Below are 17800 nucleotides of genomic sequence, written 5' to 3' on the forward strand. Positions count from 1 at the left end.
AATTTACAAGGCTATCAGCAGCTGAGCCTTCCACCCTTGTCAAAGCATTCAAATGTATGCAATCTTTGGCATCCAATTGCCAGATTTTTGATAATCACTTACACAGTATGGATATTATAGATAAATCAAGTATGATTGTACAGAAAACACATTTTTCAAAGCAGTTGAGCATATAAAACAATGATATATCTTCACATCATTGCATGTACGTGCCCCTAGACCACGGGTATTCAGCTCTTACCCTACGAGGTCCGGAGCCTGCTGGTTTTCAGTTCAACCTGATAACTCATTGCTCCCACCTGGTGTCCCAGGTCTAAATCAGTCCCTGGTTAGAGGAGGAGAATGAAAAAATGCAGTGGAACTGGCTTCGAGGTCCAGAGTTGAGTTTGAAGGGTCTATCTATCCTATACTTTTTGATCTCCCATTCTGCTACAATAATGACAGAGTTAAACACTGTCATTCTATAACAGGGCTCTCCAACCATGTTCCTGGAGAGCTACTGTCATGTAGGTTTTAGGGGGCTATGTTAACTAAGGGTTCACTCTTGGAACATTCATATCTGTAAAGAACTTGCTACCTAGAAGGAATTGATTGACTCTAGCTCTGTCAGACTGTACAGAAGAAGCGTTGCAGAAGTGCTGAACTATAGTAACTTTGGGGGTTGCAAAGTGCACAAAATGTATAAAGGGGGCCCCCGCAATGAGGGGCTTGTTCTTTTGGTATGTCAGTGTCATGTTTTAGCCATGCTGGCTGCTGAATCTGTGTGTTGACATACAGTACCCGTCAAAAGGTTGGACACATCTACTCATTCAATAGTTTTTCTTCATTTTTACTATTTTCTACATTGTAGAATAATAGTGAAGACATCACAACTATGAAATGACACATATGGAATCATGCAGTAACCAAAGTGTTAAACAAATCAAAATATACTTTATATTTTAGATTCTTCAAAGTAGCCACCCTTTGCCTTGATGACAGCTTTGCACACGCTTGGCATTCTCTCAACCAGCTTCATGAGGTAGTCACCTGGAATGCATTTCAGTTGACAGGCGTGCCTTGGAATTTCTTTCCTTCTTAATGCGTTTGAGCCAATCAGTTGTGTTGTGACAAGGAAGGGGTGTTATACAGAGGATATTTGGTAAAAGACCAAGTCCATATCATGTCAAGAACAGCTCAAATAACCAGTAACTTTTACAATGTAGAAAATAGTCAAAAATAAGAAAAACCCTGGAATGAGTAGGTGTGTCCAAACTTTTGACTGGTACTGTACATGTACTCCGAGGTTTTAAAAAGCTTTTCACTCATGTCTTGTCATTTTTGCTCAGTGACCAACACCTTTTATGACTTCATGAGAAATCTCATGAGATATGCTATCATGGCTTAGTTGCATATCAATATTTCCTGTATTACATCCCTGGAAACCTAACCAGGATGACATCCAGGCTGTCAGATGCACCTATCATCTGGAAAAGCACCCTTGGAGACAGTGAGAGGAACACATATGACAAGGAGATATTAACAGGCAGCTTTAGATATACCCCGCTGGCACCCTGGTACTTGCAAGTTTCCAAGCATACAATGCAAACATGACATGTCCATACATCCTTTCTTCAAGACAGATCAGGTGAAGGCACACATTTCATTTATAGAAACACTGTCTCAATGGTCTATCCCAGGAGTATTCAACTCTTACCCAACGAGTTCCGGAGCCTGCTGGCTTTCTCTTCTACCTGCAAATTAACTGTACCCATCTGGTGTCACAGGTCTAAATCAGTTTAACTCTGTCATTAGTGTAACAGAATGGGAGATGGGAAAAAAAGGGAAAATGGGGGGGGGGGGGGGAGTCTAGGATAGATAGACCCTTCAAACTCAACTCTGGACTTCTAATCTAGTTCCACTGCATTTTTTAATTGTGCCCCTCTAATCAAGGACTGTCTGGGACAGCCCCAGGATAGATCATTCTATAACAGGCTCTCCAACCCTGTTCCTGGAGAGCTACTGTCCTGTAGGTTTTAGCTCCAACCCTAATCTAACATGCCTAATTCTAATAATTAGCTGGTTGATAAGCTGAATCAGGTTAGTTACAACTGGGATTGGAGTGAAAACCTACAGGTGCGTAGCTTTCGAGGAACAGGGTTGGAGAGCCCTGTTCTATATAGATGTCTCACGCATTGGCAACTTTGACACAGGTGGCATATTTGTGCAACGCACAGCTTGATCACAACTACTCCATCATTTGTAAGTGCAACTAATTCCCCATGTTTCTCTATCAACACGATGCCATCTGGTGGAAAATCTATTTTGAAAATAGAAATGTATATGGGCATCACAATTTAAATATTGGATACTCAAGAGAGTTTTTCAAAGAGTGTTCTAAAATATCCTATAATGACACATTTATTATGTTACGCAGAATTATATCATCATCAGCATTGGCAGCGGCGGGTGCAATAAATAGACTTGCCTAGTGGTTAGAACGTTGGGCCAGTAACTAAAAGGTAGCTGGATTTAATCCCCGAGCTGACAAGGTAAAAATCTGTCATTCTGAACAAGGCAGTTAACCCACTGTTCGCCAGTTGGCTGTCATTGTAAATAAGAATTTGTTCTTAACTGACTTGCCTAGTTAAATAAAGGTTAAAAAAAAAATACAAGTATTTTCAATTGCAAAAACCAAACCCAGTTAAATTAAAACTAGTGGTGATACAGCAAGATGGCCGTGACTTGACGCAGGTAGGCTTCTACACTTTGCACCCCTCCAGCTTTACTGATTTATGGCACGAGACTGGGTCACTAGTTCTCTTTTGTGGAGATCATCAAATCCTTATCACAGCACCATGCTGGGGTTTGAGTCATGTACCTTTGAATTTCATACGAAGATGGATATTTGCTTGACAGTGCAAGTTCTGAATGATATTTCAGAGAAGTGAATTTATAATTTACAGTGGGCCTATTTAGGCTATACCTTTTTTGATGTTATTGGCAATCATGGTCATTAGGCTGATGATAAGATTGGGTAGGTTACATACACCTCTTCAAGACGTCGATTTATCACCAGTCAGAGGATTACGACCAAGTTCCAGCGAACATTCGTGTGCCTCGCACCACACCTATCTCTCGGTCTTCCTTTAGACTTACACAATACGGTCTAAAATGTAAAAGGTTGTGGTAAGCACTATCTTAAAATGAGCTCAGAGCAACTGACTGTAAATATAATACACCCAGATAGCACATAACGTTCTGAGAACCATATGTTTGGTGAGAGCGTGGTTGTCCTACGGTTATTTCACATACAACCTTCCCACAACTTCCTGGGAATGGTGCAGGATAGTTGCTTGGCTTTGGAACATTCTCAGCACATTTTCATGGTATTTATTACTTTAACAGAACATTTCCTTAAGAGTTCAAACATAGTTACATTTCATTTCAATTTGGGTAATGTTCTAGGAACGTTCTCCAACTGGTTTGACATTGGGAATGTTCTGAAATGTTCTGAAATCGTTAAGAAACAACTTTTTTCAGTGGGAATTTCAGTACTTCAGCATAATGTTTCCTACAGGTTTCCTTGTGGTTCTATTTAAAAGTAATGTTCTCAAATTGTTCCAAGAATGTTTCTTAACGATGTTCTTCTGTGTTGAATTTCAGTACTTCAGCATAACATTTCCTCATGGTTCTATTTCAAGTCATGTTCATAAATTATTCAGAGAATGATAAGAAAACTTCCCATAAGAACATTTTAGCAATGTTCAGAGAAAGTTCTAAGAATGTTATTTAAAAACATGTACATTCCGTTCTCAGTATCAACAAAACTCCATCTATCCTGTTAAGTGTGTTCAGGTGTTGGCTGCACCCAGTAATTGGCCACACCTGATTTTAATGAGAGCTTGTTTCCTTTGAAATGGAGTCTGTTTAAATACAATAAAATGAACACGTTTGTATGGGGAAAAAAACGTAGCATGCTAGCTCCATCCTGATTGCGCGGTGAACTAATGGCTAGTGAACAAAAGATTATCGGATTGAATCTCACTGATGCTGTGTTACAATAAATAATATGTTTTCCATGAATAATGCCTATCTGTGATTGGAGTTCAAAAAAAGTAAACCCAAAATAAGATAGAATTGTTATTAAAAAGACTTGAAACATTCAGTGTAAGTTAAGGAAGTTATTCAAAAACCTCCAAATAACGTATCATTTCTTTTCTCAGAGCGTTAAATAAAACCTCAGAGGAAAACATGCAGGGAACCATAGTAAAACATTCTCAGAACCTCGATGCAACCTAAAAAAAATTACGTTCCCAGAACAGGTATAATTTTCACTTCCATTCTCAGAACGTTTAAAAACATTCAGTTTTACCGGTCAGGAAGCGCATGACTTCGTTCCCAGAACCAATGGGAAACCAAAAACGTACATTCCCACAACTTCCAAGGAAGTAAATGTGCTAGATGGGTATGCTTTCAGAAGAGTGAAATGAATACCCACAAACAATACTTCACAATCATGCTTTATTCTGGTTGATTTCATAAAAAAGAATCAAATCAAAGGTTAACCTGTTTTAACAGCACTCACACAAAGCAATACATTATTGTCCTCTTCTCCAGACTAGATGTATTCCACTTTCTCCATCATAGGTAATGAAACTATACTCTCTCTTTACATTTCTGTCACTTCACCTTAATTAAATATAATTTATTGGTTTTTAACTTCAAACAAAAACTTCATTGATTGTCAACACAAATTCTAGCTTAGCACCAGTACAATAAAACTGTACTTTTGCTTGTTAAAATACTGTTTGCAATAAGGGAAAAAATGAAAATCTCGGGAAGGATAAAGGAATCCTTAATTGTACATTTCAAATGAAGCACCAACCATACAAAGATTTTTTTTCAAATATATTAATGACCATTAAATTAAGCACAAACAGTGTAAATAAAACACACGCGCCACAAAGCACGTTGGAGTCCGTCTGTAGCGCAATGAGGAGGACGGAGGAGTGATGAGCAAGGAGCAGTAAAAGGATACCTATCCAATCCCTCCCAGGAGTCAGTCTTATGCAGCAAAGTGAAGGTTAACCAGAGAACCCTGGACTCCACCGATACCATGTGGCACTTCCTCGCAGTTACTGAAACTTGTCCACATGATTCTAGATCACTATGGTTCTGTTAGCTGGGAAGATGTGTGTGTCCGTGGTCTGTTCTCTGTGGGTCTCCCAGGTTAACGGAGGGACCATCTGGCCCCAGGGCCTTCCTGCCACTGTTAGCTGGCCTGGCCTGGCTGTAAGCCTCTTAGCTGCACGCAAGAGTTCACCAAGATAAAAGCCTTGGATTTATCTCCCACCCCAAAATATTTGCTTTCCCTAAGGAACAAACTGAACAAAACCACACACCAAAAAAAATCCTAAAACATAATCCATCCCTTGCCACACAAATACATTACAACCAAATGTGTTCACCCTGGTGGCAAGATATACATATATTAACATAAACATATAGAATCATAAAAAAGGGGGTTTCTGATTTTTTTTTCTTGGATTCTGAAATATACCTACAGACTGGAACCTGAAAGCTGCCCTTCAGCACTGAGCACCCATCCACGAGGTGGCGCTGCCGTGGCCCCCATTTCACCTCAATGTGGAGGTCCCAGGTCATTAGTGAGGCGTGTTCTTCCCAGTGGCGTAGCCAGAGTTTGGCCACAACCACCGTTACGACGGCGCCTCCAGACATGGTTTACTTTGATCTGCTGCTCGCGGGGAGGTTAGGTTGAGACACTGGGGATGTGTAGAGGAACAGCTTGGATGTGTGAGGGGCTGAGAGCGAGAGGAGGGTGGGCTACCGGCTGCAGGGAGTGGCTGTATCCGTCCTGTCCCCTTCCTCCTCCCCCTCGTCCTCCTGTAGGATGTGAATGGAGGAACCCAGCAGTCCCTGTAGCTCCAGTACACAGCGTACCAGCTCCACCAGCCCCTCCCCCTCCTCCCTGTCGTCCTCCTCCTCTTCCTCTCCCTGAGGCTGTGCAGAGGCTGTGCTCACCTGGCTGACCGACACCTGCCTCCACAGCTCTGTCCGCGCCAGGCTCACCACCTCCAAGTGCGGGTACCGCGCCCGGAATATCCGGGACGACATCTTCAGCCGCTTCAGAACATCCGTCAACAGGAACCAATTGCAAAAGCTGTCAGGGACAAACATAAGGTTTGTATTACAACTAGCTGAGCCTATCCAACAATCTGAAGAGTGGTTGCAAGGATTTCAAAAGGTGTTTCTGGGTTTAAAATGACAAGCAGAAACAAAAGCACTAGAATATGGGTGGAAAAGCTGGGACTATGTATTTGAATGATTGTGTTGACAGGTGATTTTCTGCTTTGGTGTTGACTCACCCCTGGGTTAACGACACTTGGACATGGAAGCAGGTTAAGAGGGGCTCTGAAGAAAATTCAAACAGGAGACAGTCCCCATCGGAGTCTCTCTCCTTACTCCCCTCTCTCTCCTCCTCCCTCTGCGAGAGCAGGAAGTCCCAGCAAGCCTCCTGGCCAGTCTCTGAAAAAAAAATAGTGATGTGAGCTCAGGATGGCCGGGAGAACTCGCTTCACCTTCGTTCTAAGTACTAAGAGCCTCTTGTTTGACCATGGGCTTAAGGCTCCCCTAGTGGACTGTTCTGTTCCTAACAACCACACTATGCATTCTAATCATGACATATACACTATGCATTCTAATCAAGTCATAACACAGATAACAGTGGATGCAGAGGTCAATGGTGAGGAAAAGAAACCAATCAAGCGAAGGTTTCTTACCAAACACAGAGCTGCTGTATAATTCCCATGGCAAGCTGGGGTCCTGGTCACTTCTCCCCTCCAGGTCTGTGAAGTATTCTGAAACAAAGAACATTCAGGGTCAGATTAAAAAAGGCCACCAAACACTACCCTGTGACGTTCTGAACAGGACAGACTCCTGAGTGAGCTCCAGAGCGGCGAAGCGGTCTAAGGCACTGCATCTCAGTGGTAGGGGCGTCGCTACAGACCCTGCTTCGATTCCAGGCTGTATCACAACCGGCCGTGATTGGGAGTCCCATAGGTCGGCACACAATTGGCCCAGCGTTGTCCAGGTTTGGCCAGTGTAGGCCGTCATTCTAAATAAGAATTTGTTCTTAACCGACTTTCCTAGTTAAATAAAGGTAAAATAAAAAACTAATGGTCTGTTTTCTGGTGTAAATCTGGAAATGTCAAACAGCATCAGGCACTGATATGAATGACAATAAGATCAACAAAATGAGTAATCCTCCAATGCTAGTGATCTGTGACAATGTTGTGTGATGTCTGTCACAGGGGTCAAAGGTTAAGGAGATGACAGGTTAGAGTACCTTTGAGGAAGGTCTTCATGCTGGGGCTCTGGGCCAGTTTGACCACTGTCTGCCCAGAGTAGGTGGCCAGGGTGGGGTCTGCCCCGTGGTTCAGCAGCATCCACACCACAGGTAGATTATCACTGGCTACTGCGTCATGGATGGGCCTGACAAAATACAACAGCACAAATGTGTTACTTTTCCCTTTTTCAACGAACATACATGTCAACGGATCTCATATAAAGCCAAGCTTGAATGTTATATTTTATGAAACAGATATAGCCCAGAAAGTGACTTATTGCAGGCATAACCCTTCAGCTGAGGAGTGTATGGCAAACAATATCCTCATTAAGTCTGTTCAGTAGTGCTTAGAAGCTCACCGCGTTCCGTCCTGGGCGCTGCAGTTGACGTCGGCGCCGTACTTCAGCAGCACCTGGACGATATGGCTCCAGCCTCGAGAGCAGGCCTCGTGAAGAGCTGTGTAACCTGCGTTGTCACGCCGATTGACCTCCCGCACATCCTTCTCCAGACAATAGTGCACCACATCCTACAGAAAATAGAACACTCAAACTTGTCTTTTCCTACTAGCCATGACTTTGCTGATAACTACTTTATTGAGGTAAAACCTTTAGCTACTTAGGTATTTTAAGATGAATGCATTAACTATAAGTCACTTTGGCTAAGAGGGTCTGCTAAATGACTCAAATGTACATGTAATGTCAATTCATGTTTGATAGACTGAATTCTGTTTGGGGTTAGGGTCTGGTATGAGGTGTAGGGCCCACCACACCTGAGTAATGGCAGGGGGAAAGTGCAGTAGAGCAGTACCTGGTAGCCCAATCGGGCGGCTCTTTGTAGCAGAGTTTCCCCGGCGTTCTTGTTGACAATGAGCCGGCGAACCTCTGGAGGAACAGGTCTGATAGGAGGAGACTCTGGTGCCCCTCCTCTTCCTTTACTGGCTGGAGGGGAGGTCGGGCCCTTAGGGGTGGCCGGGAGGCCTGCTGGTTTCTTAGCGTTGGGGCTGTCATCATCAGTTGCCACAGAGGTAGGGCGCTTGCCCAAGCTGGAACGCTTGGTCTTGAGCTGCATTAAAAAAACAGGGTAATGAGAAAGTCGTGTGTGACAGAGTGTGACAGCAAGGACGAACGGCCTCACATTCTGCGCTGGAGGAAATCAGCTGCCAGAGCACAAAATACGTAGTACAGATTTGTGCCACAAGGGGGCACCATGAGCCAAGCTTTTAGGCTCATCACGGCACACTGTATCTCACAACAAGGATTTGTTTGACAGGAAACAGAAACTCCAGATCTATGGGCTCTGCGATGGATGCTGCTAAACTTCCTACCTTCTTGGGCTCGTCTGTGTCACTCAAGTGCTTGCACTTGAACTTCCTCTTCCCAGAGGGCTTGTCGCTGGGCTCTGGGCAGGCCTCTCTCTCCGGGCGCCGCACCGACCCTGAGCGGGTGAACGAGGGCCTCCTGTGACCAGGCTCTGGGCTGGCGCCACGACAGGTCAGAGTGGCACTGAGGCGTGGGTACATGCCAGTCCTCAAATCTAGCACAACACAGAAAAGATTTACTCAACGTTTATAAGCAGTATGTTGGGTGTTGGTAAATGTTGGTGTGGTCTCATGCTGGTGAGGATGACCAGCTGTGTACAGACAGGCTTATATAAAGCCACAATATTTGTTTGGGCAGACGTCTTGTATAATCTTCACACTTGGTAGTGGATGGCAGCTAGAGGTACAAACAATGAGGCTAGCCCCTTCACAGTAAACATGCCTTCCATCTCTGCTGAAGTGTGCCATCCAAAATAAAGAGTGCATTAATGGCACATACATGGATGATTTCACATAATAAACTACAAATAGAGGGAAGCTACTGTATTCAAAATCAGTTATACTGTTTACAGTTATATTCAGTCACTCAACTCTACCCAACTTTGCATTGTGTAAGGCCCACTGTGTGTAAGGCCCACTGTGTAAGGTCCACATCCAAACAAACCTTCAACTGCACTGTCTATTTTATTTTTCATTTCCAGGTGAACCGTACCTGATCGAGTACCCTGTCTGGTGAGGACAGATCTTTCCTCTCCGTCTCCATCCTTGTCCTTCTCCGTGATATACTCCCCATTCTGATACTTCCTGTTCCGGCAGCGGTTCCGTTTCTTGTGTTTCGGGGTGTCTCCCTCAGTGCTGGGGACGGGCCTGGCCTTGCACTGTTCAGCCTTCTCAGGCAGGGGGTTGGTGCGCGGTCTGCCCCTGGGCCGGCGGGGTGGCGGGTATGTAGGGGGAGGAGGAGTTGAGGGAGGTGGAGGAGAGGGAGTAGCGAAGCCCCAGTCGTCCAGCCGAGCCTCATCAGCCCTCCGCCGGCCCCTCCTCAGCCTGGGGGTGGAGCTCTCGGAGGACGCTGGCTCCTTACTGGGTCTGCCAGGGCTGCTGAGGGAGACTGGGGTCTCAGATCTCTGGGGACTGAGGAGAGGACTGCTCACGCTACCTGTGGAACCCACATCAAAAACAGACTCACTCACAGCGCTCTAAAACAAAGTGGACAAGAGGAATCGTGACGAAGGACTTCTGATTAGATCTTTGGCTGAGGTGTAGTAGGTGAAGTTCTATTCTAGACTGTCACAAGAGACAGACCTACCTGGTTTGTTGTGAGCAGCCTGCTTGTTATCAGTCGGGCTGCTCGTCTCCTTGCGAGTGTTCTCCCCCTCATCCCTGTGTGGGGATGGTTCCACCAGCGACAGACTGTGCTCCAGTACAGGTACACATGGTTTCTTCCGTGGCAACACACAGGGGACAAAGTGAGTGCACTAAATAGACCATTCAGGTAATCGATCATAAAGCTTGGATGGTGATGGAGAGCATACGGAGAAACAACTGGACTGTATAAACACTGAACTGCCTTTTTGTATTTCAAATCAGTATACTTGAATCATAATGCAATAACACAGGTTTTGACGGGCGGTTGATATTTCACAGAATTCTTTAAATGATGTTATAAATGCGGATGAGTCAAGTGTGTGAATGTAGTGGTTTTTCTTTCTTTGTTCAGCCAACAAAAGACAATCATGCCATTGAAAACAACACATAATCAAAGCAACTCATCTAAATGGAATTCTAAATAGGGCAACAGCAGAATAGCAACTTACTTTTTTGGGACTTGGTTCTTTCTTAACTGGAGTGGCTTCCTGGTTGTGCTTTTTCTTCACTGGCGCCGCAGACTTCTCCTTTGCCGGCTTCCTTGGACTAGGGGGCTTCTTCTGTTTGCTGATGGCAGCTTTCGCTTTGGTGGGAGACTCCTCTTTAATTCCATTGGTCTTCTCCACCTCGGCTACCCCTGCACACTGCTCAGTGAGGATGGATAGGGCAATCCCCTCCAATTTAGCACGGGGATCGAGACCAGCAGGGGTCATATTCTCCTCCTTCACCGTTCCTCCCTCCAACTCCTGGGCCAATTTGCTGTCCATCCTGTTTCTGTTAGCTGAACCACTGCTTCTAAAGGCATGGGGGTGGCTGGTGCTGTTTGCAGAGACCTGTATCTCTTTGCCACCTGCCTGCTCCCCCAGTTTAATATGTTTCTCAGTACTCTTTTCTTTGGACTCAGAGACACTCGTTTTCTCAAGTTTGTTCATAACTTGTGTGGAATCCCCTTGAAAGGAAAGTGTCTCGTTGGTCTCCACAGATCTGATAGGTGGGCATCCAAAAGCAGCATTCTGATGTAACAATATGTCCTGGCCCGCAGTGTGGGAGCTCACCACTTCAAGCTTTCTGGATGCCACAGGTGCTAGATGGCAGTATCCCTCGCTAGTCAATGCAGTGGTCTCTAGAACTTTCTGCTTCACTATGGACTCAAGGTTGGACAGGGGGGACTTGGTTCTGTCCCACTTTTCGGCTTCCATTCTGGACGGGCTTTGATGGGTACCCTGAAATTTGGGACCATCTGAACCTGTGCCCCCCTTGACCTTGGGAGTCCCTTGAATGACCTTGGGAGTCCCTTGAATGACCTTTCTCTGAACAGAAGCACCTTGGTGAGGAAGAAGTGCTGGTCGCTGCCATAACGGCTTGAGGACAGTGAGGGAGTATGGGATTGCTGCTTTGACACTTCCAGATTTCTGATGAGAGTGTGAGTTGGCAGAGCCGGGCAGAGCTGTGGCGAAAGCCCCCTTAGAGGGACAGTTTTGTGTTACAGCTGGGCTGGTACTGTTAGGGTGCTTGATACCATATACGTGCTGGTTGCCCTTAGTCATGAATGATGCCTTCTTTCCCCTTGAGGCCAGGTGTTCCCCTTGGTCAATGATAGAGATAGTCTCCTGTCTAGCGAAAGTCTGGAACTCGTCCTCAAAGGACCCCTTCCCATCTTTGCTACGCAGGGTGGAAGCAAGTATGGGGCTGGCCACACCTACATAGGTTCCTGGGAGGTTATTAATGGGGGCTTGAGAGGAACCTTTGACCCAGGATGAGTTGGGTTCCAAACCCTGATGAGTTAGGGGCCTACTAGCCTGCTTTAGAGCCCCATTTCGCTGGGTGTTGGGTAGGATGGGGTATGGCGCGGCAGAGCCATACGTGGCAGTATGGGGCCTCTTTGGATGGAGGGCAACTTTCTGACGTGCTTTGTTATGGAGATGCTCTGTGGTGGCGACCATGTTTGGAGGGTCTTTGACCGTTTTTGGACGCTTCGACTTGGCGGACAGGTCGAGGGGCACATCTCTTGCTTCAGTCGGGCATGCAACTGCATGGTCATCAGCAGCAGATGGAGCTTTCAGTTTTAGAAAGCCTACGGATGTCTTGCCTGCACTGCGGTGCGTAAGGTCTTTCTCCACATAGTTCAGCAGCCTGCCCTGAGTGGTGATGCTGGCCAGTGTAGGGCCACAGCAGATGGCAGCGGAGGGAGACAACGTGAAGCGGGTTGGTGCGGCAGAGCCTAATGCTGGGTGCTGTATTGGGAGCGCAATAGTGGGAGAGGCCACGACTGAGGCGATAGTGGATTTATGCTCCCTCCCAGCTTTGGAGCTCTTGCTACTGGACGTCGAGTTACATTTGAGTTTGGGTGTTGAGTTGGGTGTTTTCTTTTGAGGTGCTGGACATTGACCCACTGAGAAGTGATATGGATAAGTCTGCAGCAGTGGCGCAACACCAGCAGCTGCGCTTAGTGGTTGACTCCCCTTCTGAAACTGGCTGGCTGTGGCTTCTCTCAATGCTGCGATCTGACCCAATGCGGGTGGAAGAGTGATTTTGCAGAGTGGAGATGAGAAGTTAGTGGAGGGAAGAAAAGTAACAGGCTGGCCTGGTTTAAACAGTGTTGAGCGTTGAAACCCAGCGGGAAGACTAATCACTGACTGGGTCTGAACATGTGGTTTCTTATTGGACGTCACACCACTGTGGCTCGGGTTAACTGGGTCCTCAGAGCTGTTCTTCGTACCACACGGCCAATGATGTGTGGGAAAGACCCTAGGACCATCAGCCTTGGATTTGGGGACCTCTGACCTCTTGTTTTCTCTCTTATCAGAGCTAATGAGGGGAGGGCCTGACGTTGGAGCATTGTTGTGTTCTTGAGGGGGAGGGTCCATTGGGCAATGGGTGAAGTTGCTAGGGTCTGAACAGACGTTGGCTGGCATTTTACAGTCTGTTTCTGTGCTGGTCTTGTTTTGCTGACTGAGGGGCACATCTCCTCTGAGCTCAGGGGGCAGCGTCTGAGGGGGATTTCCCACCATGCTAGCAGATGCTTTAATCAGAGCACTGATCTCTCTGCTCACTGTGCCTCCATCCCCTACATTCATTGGAGTGGGATCCACCTAGATAACAAGAAAGTTACATTAAGCCCATGTTCACTACTCATGTAAATATCTCCCAGGTAAAAGCACCATTGCATCCTCTGTGAAGCTGACAGTTCACTCAGTCAGTGTTCAGGCACAGAAATTACCTGCATATGTGTTTCATTAACACAACATTCCTTAGGTGTAGTTGACCTCAGGTCTGCAGCAATGGGGTCTTCCTCTGTATAAGACGCTATGCTGTTGAACAAACAGATAGAAGACTTAGTATGATCTGTGATGATCTGATTTGTTCTTTTCTTTAACATGAAACAAAGTTGTGACTGCATTGACCTTTTTTGATCTTGTAAAACTTTCTGAAAAGAGACAATTGCACATATATTGCATTTTTATTTTCTACTTTTACCAGCCGGCTACCACGCGGTACTCCACCCTGCACCTTAGAGACTGCTGTCCTATGTAAATAGTCATCGAACACGGGTCACTTTTTAATCATGTTTACGTACTGTTTTACCCACTATATATGTATATACTGTAGTTTAGGCTCATTCTATAGAACTACTGCTGAACTCCTATTCATATACCGTCTATACACACACCATTACACTACAGGTTAACATTTTTAAATGTATATAAATTGTAAAGTATTTTGTCTGTAATGTCTTTCTCGCTATATGTCGGACCCCAATAATACTAGCTGTCGCCATTGGTGTCGGCTCATGGAAATCCTAATAAATCAAATCAAAATGACATACGCACATACATACATACAGTGCCTTGCGAAAGTATTCGGCCCCCTTGAACTTTGCGACCTTTTGCCACATTTCAGGCTTCAAACATAAAGATATAAAACTGTATTTTTTTGTGAAGAATCAACAACAAGTGGGACACAATCATGAAGTTGAACGACATTTATTGGACATTTCAAACTTTTTTAACAAATCAAAAACTGAAAAATTGGGCGTGCAAAATTATTCAGCCCCCTTAAGTTAATACTTTGTAGCGCCACCTTTTGCTGCGATTACAGCTGTAAGTCGCTTGGGGTATGTCTCTATCAGTTTTGCACATCGAGAGACTGAAATTTTTTCCCATTCCTCCTTGCAAAACAGCTCGAGCTTAGTGAGGTTGGATGGAGAGCATTTGTGAACAGCAGTTTTCAGTTCTTTCCACAGATTCTCGATTGGATTCAGGTCTGGACTTTGACTTGGCCATTCTAACACCTGGATATGTTTATTTTTGAACCATTCCATTGTAGATTTTGCTTTATGTTTTGGATCATTGTCTTGTTGGAAGACAAATCTCCGTCCCAGTCTCAGGTCTTTTGCAGACTCCATCAGGTTTTCTTCCAGAATGGTCCTGTATTTGGCTCCATCCATCTTCCCATCAATTTTAACCATCTTCCCTGTCCCTGCTGAAGAAAAGCAGGCCCAAACCATGATGCTGCCACCACCATGTTTGACAGTGGGGATGGGGTGTTCAGGGTGATGAGCTGTGTTGCTTTTACGCCAAACATAACGTTTTGCATTGTTGCCAAAAAGTTCAATTTTGGTTTCATCTGACCAGAGCACCTTCTTCCACATGTTTGGTGTGTCTCCCAGGTGGCTTGTGGCAAACTTTAAACGACACTTTTTATGGATATCTTTAAGAAATGGCTTTCTTCTTGCCACTCTTCCATAAAGGCCAGATTTGTGCAATATACGAGTGATTGTTGTCCTATGGACAGAGTCTCCCACCTCAGCTGTAGATCTCTGCAGTTCATCCAGAGTGATCATGGGCCTCTTGGCTGCATCTCTGATCAGTCTTCTCCTTGTATGAGCTGAAAGTTTAGAGGGACGGCCAGGTCTTGGTAGATTTGCAGTGGTCTGATACTCCTTCCATTTCAATATTATCGCTTGCACAGTGCTCCTTGGGATGTTTAAAGCTTGGGAAATCTTTTTGTATCCAAATCCGGCTTTAAACTTCTTCACAACAGTATCTCGGACCTGCCTGATGTGTTCCTTGTTCTTCATGATGCTCTCTGCGCTTTTAACGGACCTCTGAGACTATCACAGTGCAGGTGCATTTATACGGAGACTTGATTACACACAGGTGGATTGTATTTATCATCATTAGTCATTTAGGTCAACATTGGATCATTCAGAGATCCTCACTGAACTTCTGGAGAGAGTTTGCTGCACTGAAAGTAAAGGGGCTGAATAATTTTGCACGCCCAATTTTTCCGTTTTTGATTTGTTAAAAAAAGTTTGAAATATCCAATAAATGTCGTTCCACTTCATGATTGTGTCCCACTTGTTGTTGATTCTTCACAAAAAAATACAGTTTTATATCTTTATGTTTGAAGCCTGAAATGTGGCAAAAGGTCGCAAAGTTCAAGGGGGCCGAATACTTTCGCAAGGCACCATACATACATACATACATACATACATACATACAGTTGAAGTCGGAGGTTTACATACACCTTAGCCAAATACATTTAAACTCAGCTTTTCACAATTTCTGATATTTAATCCTAGTAAAAATGATCGGTCTTAGGTCAGTTAAGATCACCACTTTATTTTAAGAATGTGAAATGTCAAAATAATAGTAGAGAGAATGATTTATTTCAGCTTTTATTTCTTTCATCACATTCCCAGTGGGTCAGAAGTTTACATACACTCAATTAGTATTTGGTAGCATTGCCTTTAAATTGTTTACCTTGGTTCAAATGTTTCTGGTAGCCTTCCACAAGCTTCCCACAATAATTTGGGTGAATTTTGACCCATTCCTCCTGACAGAGCTGGTGTAACTGTGTCAGGTTTGTAGGCCTCCTTGCTCACACACGCTTTTTCAGTTCTGCCCACAAATTTTCTATATGATTGAAGTCAGGGCTTTATGATGGCCTCTCCAATACCTTGACTTTGTTGTCCTTAATTAAGCCATTTTGCCACAACTTTGGAAGTATGCTTGGGACATTGTCAATTTGGAAGACCCATTTTAGCTTTAACTTCCTGACTGATGTCTTGAGCTATTGCTTCAATATATCCACATATTTTTCCTGCCTCATAATGCCATCTATTTTGTGAAGTGCACCAGTCCCTCCTGCAGCAAGGCATCCCCACAACATGATGATGCCACCCCTGTGCTTCACGGATGGGATGGTGTTCTTCGGCTTTTAAGTCTCCCCCTTTGTCCACCAAACATAACGATGGTCATTATGGCCAAACAGTTCTATTTTTGTTTCATCAGACCAGAGGACATTTCTCCAAAAAGTACGATCTTTGTCCCCATGTGCAGTTGCAAACCGTAGTCTGGCTTTTTTTTTGGCGGTTTTGGAACAGTGGCTTCTTCCTTGCTGAGTGGCCTTTCAGGTTATGTCAATATAGGACTCGTTTTACTGTGGATATAGATACTTTTGTACCTGTTTCCTCCAGCATCTTCACAAGGTCCTTTGCTGTTGTTCTGGGATTGATTTGCACTTTTCGCACCAAAGTACGTTCATCTTTAGGAGACAGAACGAGTCTCCTTCCTGAGCGGTATGGCGGCTGCATGGTCCCATGGTGTTTATACTTGCGTACTATTGATTGTACAGATCAATGTAGTACCTTCAGGCGTTTGGAAATTGCTCTCAAGGATGAACCAGACTTGTGGAGGTCTACAATTGTTTTTCTGAGGTCTTGGCTGATTTCTTTTGTTTTTCCCATGACGTCATGCAAAGAGTCACCGAGTTTGAAGGTAGGCCTTGAAATACATCCACATGTACACCTCCAATTGACTCAAATTATGTCAATTAGCCTATCAGAAGCTTCTAAAGCCATCACATCATTTTCTGGAATTTTCCAAGCTGTTTAAAGTCACAGTTAACTTAGTGTATGTAAACTTCTGACCCTTTGGAATTGTGATACAGTGGATTATAAGTGAAATAATCTGTCTGTAAACAATTGTTGAAAAAACTACTTGTGTCATGCACAAAGTATGTCCTAACCGACTTGCCAAAACTATAGTTTGTTAACAATACATTTGTGGAGTGGTTGAAAAATGAGTTTTAATGACTCCAACCTAAGTTTATGTAAACTTCCGACTTCAACTGTACATACATACATACATACATACCAGTATCAGTCAAAAGTTTGGACATACATACTCATTCAAGGGTTTTTCTTTATTTGTACTATTTTCTATATTGTAGAATAGTAAAGACATCATCAAAACTATGAAATAACACATATGGAATCATGTAGTAACCAAAAAAGTGTTAAACAAATCAAAATATATTTTATTCTTCAAAGTAGCCACCCTTTGCCTTGATGACAGCTTTGCACTCTTGGCATTCTCTCAACCAGCTTCATGAGGTAGTCACATAGAATGCATTTCAATGAACAGGTTTGCCTTGTTAAAAGTTAATTTGTGGAATTGTTTTCCTTCTTAATGCGTTTGAGCCAATAAGTTGTGTTGTGACAAGGTAGGGTTGGTACACAGAAGATAGCCCTATTTGGTAAAAGACCAAGTCCATATCATGGCAAGACCTGCTCAAATAAGCAAAGAGAATAGACAGGCCATCATTACTTTAAGACATGAAGGTCAGTCAATCTGGAAAATGTCAAGAACTTTATTTTTTCCCCCAAGTGTAGTCATAAAAACCATCAAGCGTTATGATGAATGCCTGGATCTCACGAGGACCACCACAGGAAAGGAAGACCCAGAGTTACCTCTGCTGCAGAG

At 44.2% G+C, this 17800-nt stretch overlaps 1 protein-coding gene across 2 annotated transcripts in view; it reads right to left on the bottom strand.

Moving 5' to 3' along the window:
• Window positions 1-4489: 4489 nt before the first annotated feature.
• bcorl1 (BCL6 corepressor-like 1) overlaps window positions 4490-17800 on the bottom strand; it is a 41699-nt gene continuing 28388 nt past the window's right edge. For both annotated transcript variants that reach the window (XM_065019661.1, XM_065019660.1), the window contains exons 2-12: window positions 13252-13342; window positions 10481-13123; window positions 9969-10105; window positions 9379-9818; window positions 8673-8881; window positions 8156-8410; window positions 7708-7874; window positions 7349-7494; window positions 6783-6860; window positions 6369-6528; window positions 4490-6163 (exon numbers count right to left, since the gene is read on the bottom strand). In XM_065019661.1, coding sequence (XP_064875733.1) covers window positions 5827-6163; window positions 6369-6528; window positions 6783-6860; window positions 7349-7494; window positions 7708-7874; window positions 8156-8410; window positions 8673-8881; window positions 9379-9818; window positions 9969-10105; window positions 10481-13123; window positions 13252-13257 — 4578 coding nt within the window. In that variant the 5' untranslated portion in view covers window positions 13258-13342 and the 3' untranslated portion in view covers window positions 4490-5826. The remainder of the gene's footprint in view (window positions 6164-6368; window positions 6529-6782; window positions 6861-7348; window positions 7495-7707; window positions 7875-8155; window positions 8411-8672; window positions 8882-9378; window positions 9819-9968; window positions 10106-10480; window positions 13124-13251; window positions 13343-17800) is intronic.

The sequence above is a fragment of the Oncorhynchus nerka genome, linkage group LG6 (assembly GCF_034236695.1).
Source record: "Oncorhynchus nerka isolate Pitt River linkage group LG6, Oner_Uvic_2.0, whole genome shotgun sequence".
NCBI classification, from domain to species: Eukaryota; Metazoa; Chordata; class Actinopteri; order Salmoniformes; family Salmonidae; genus Oncorhynchus; species Oncorhynchus nerka.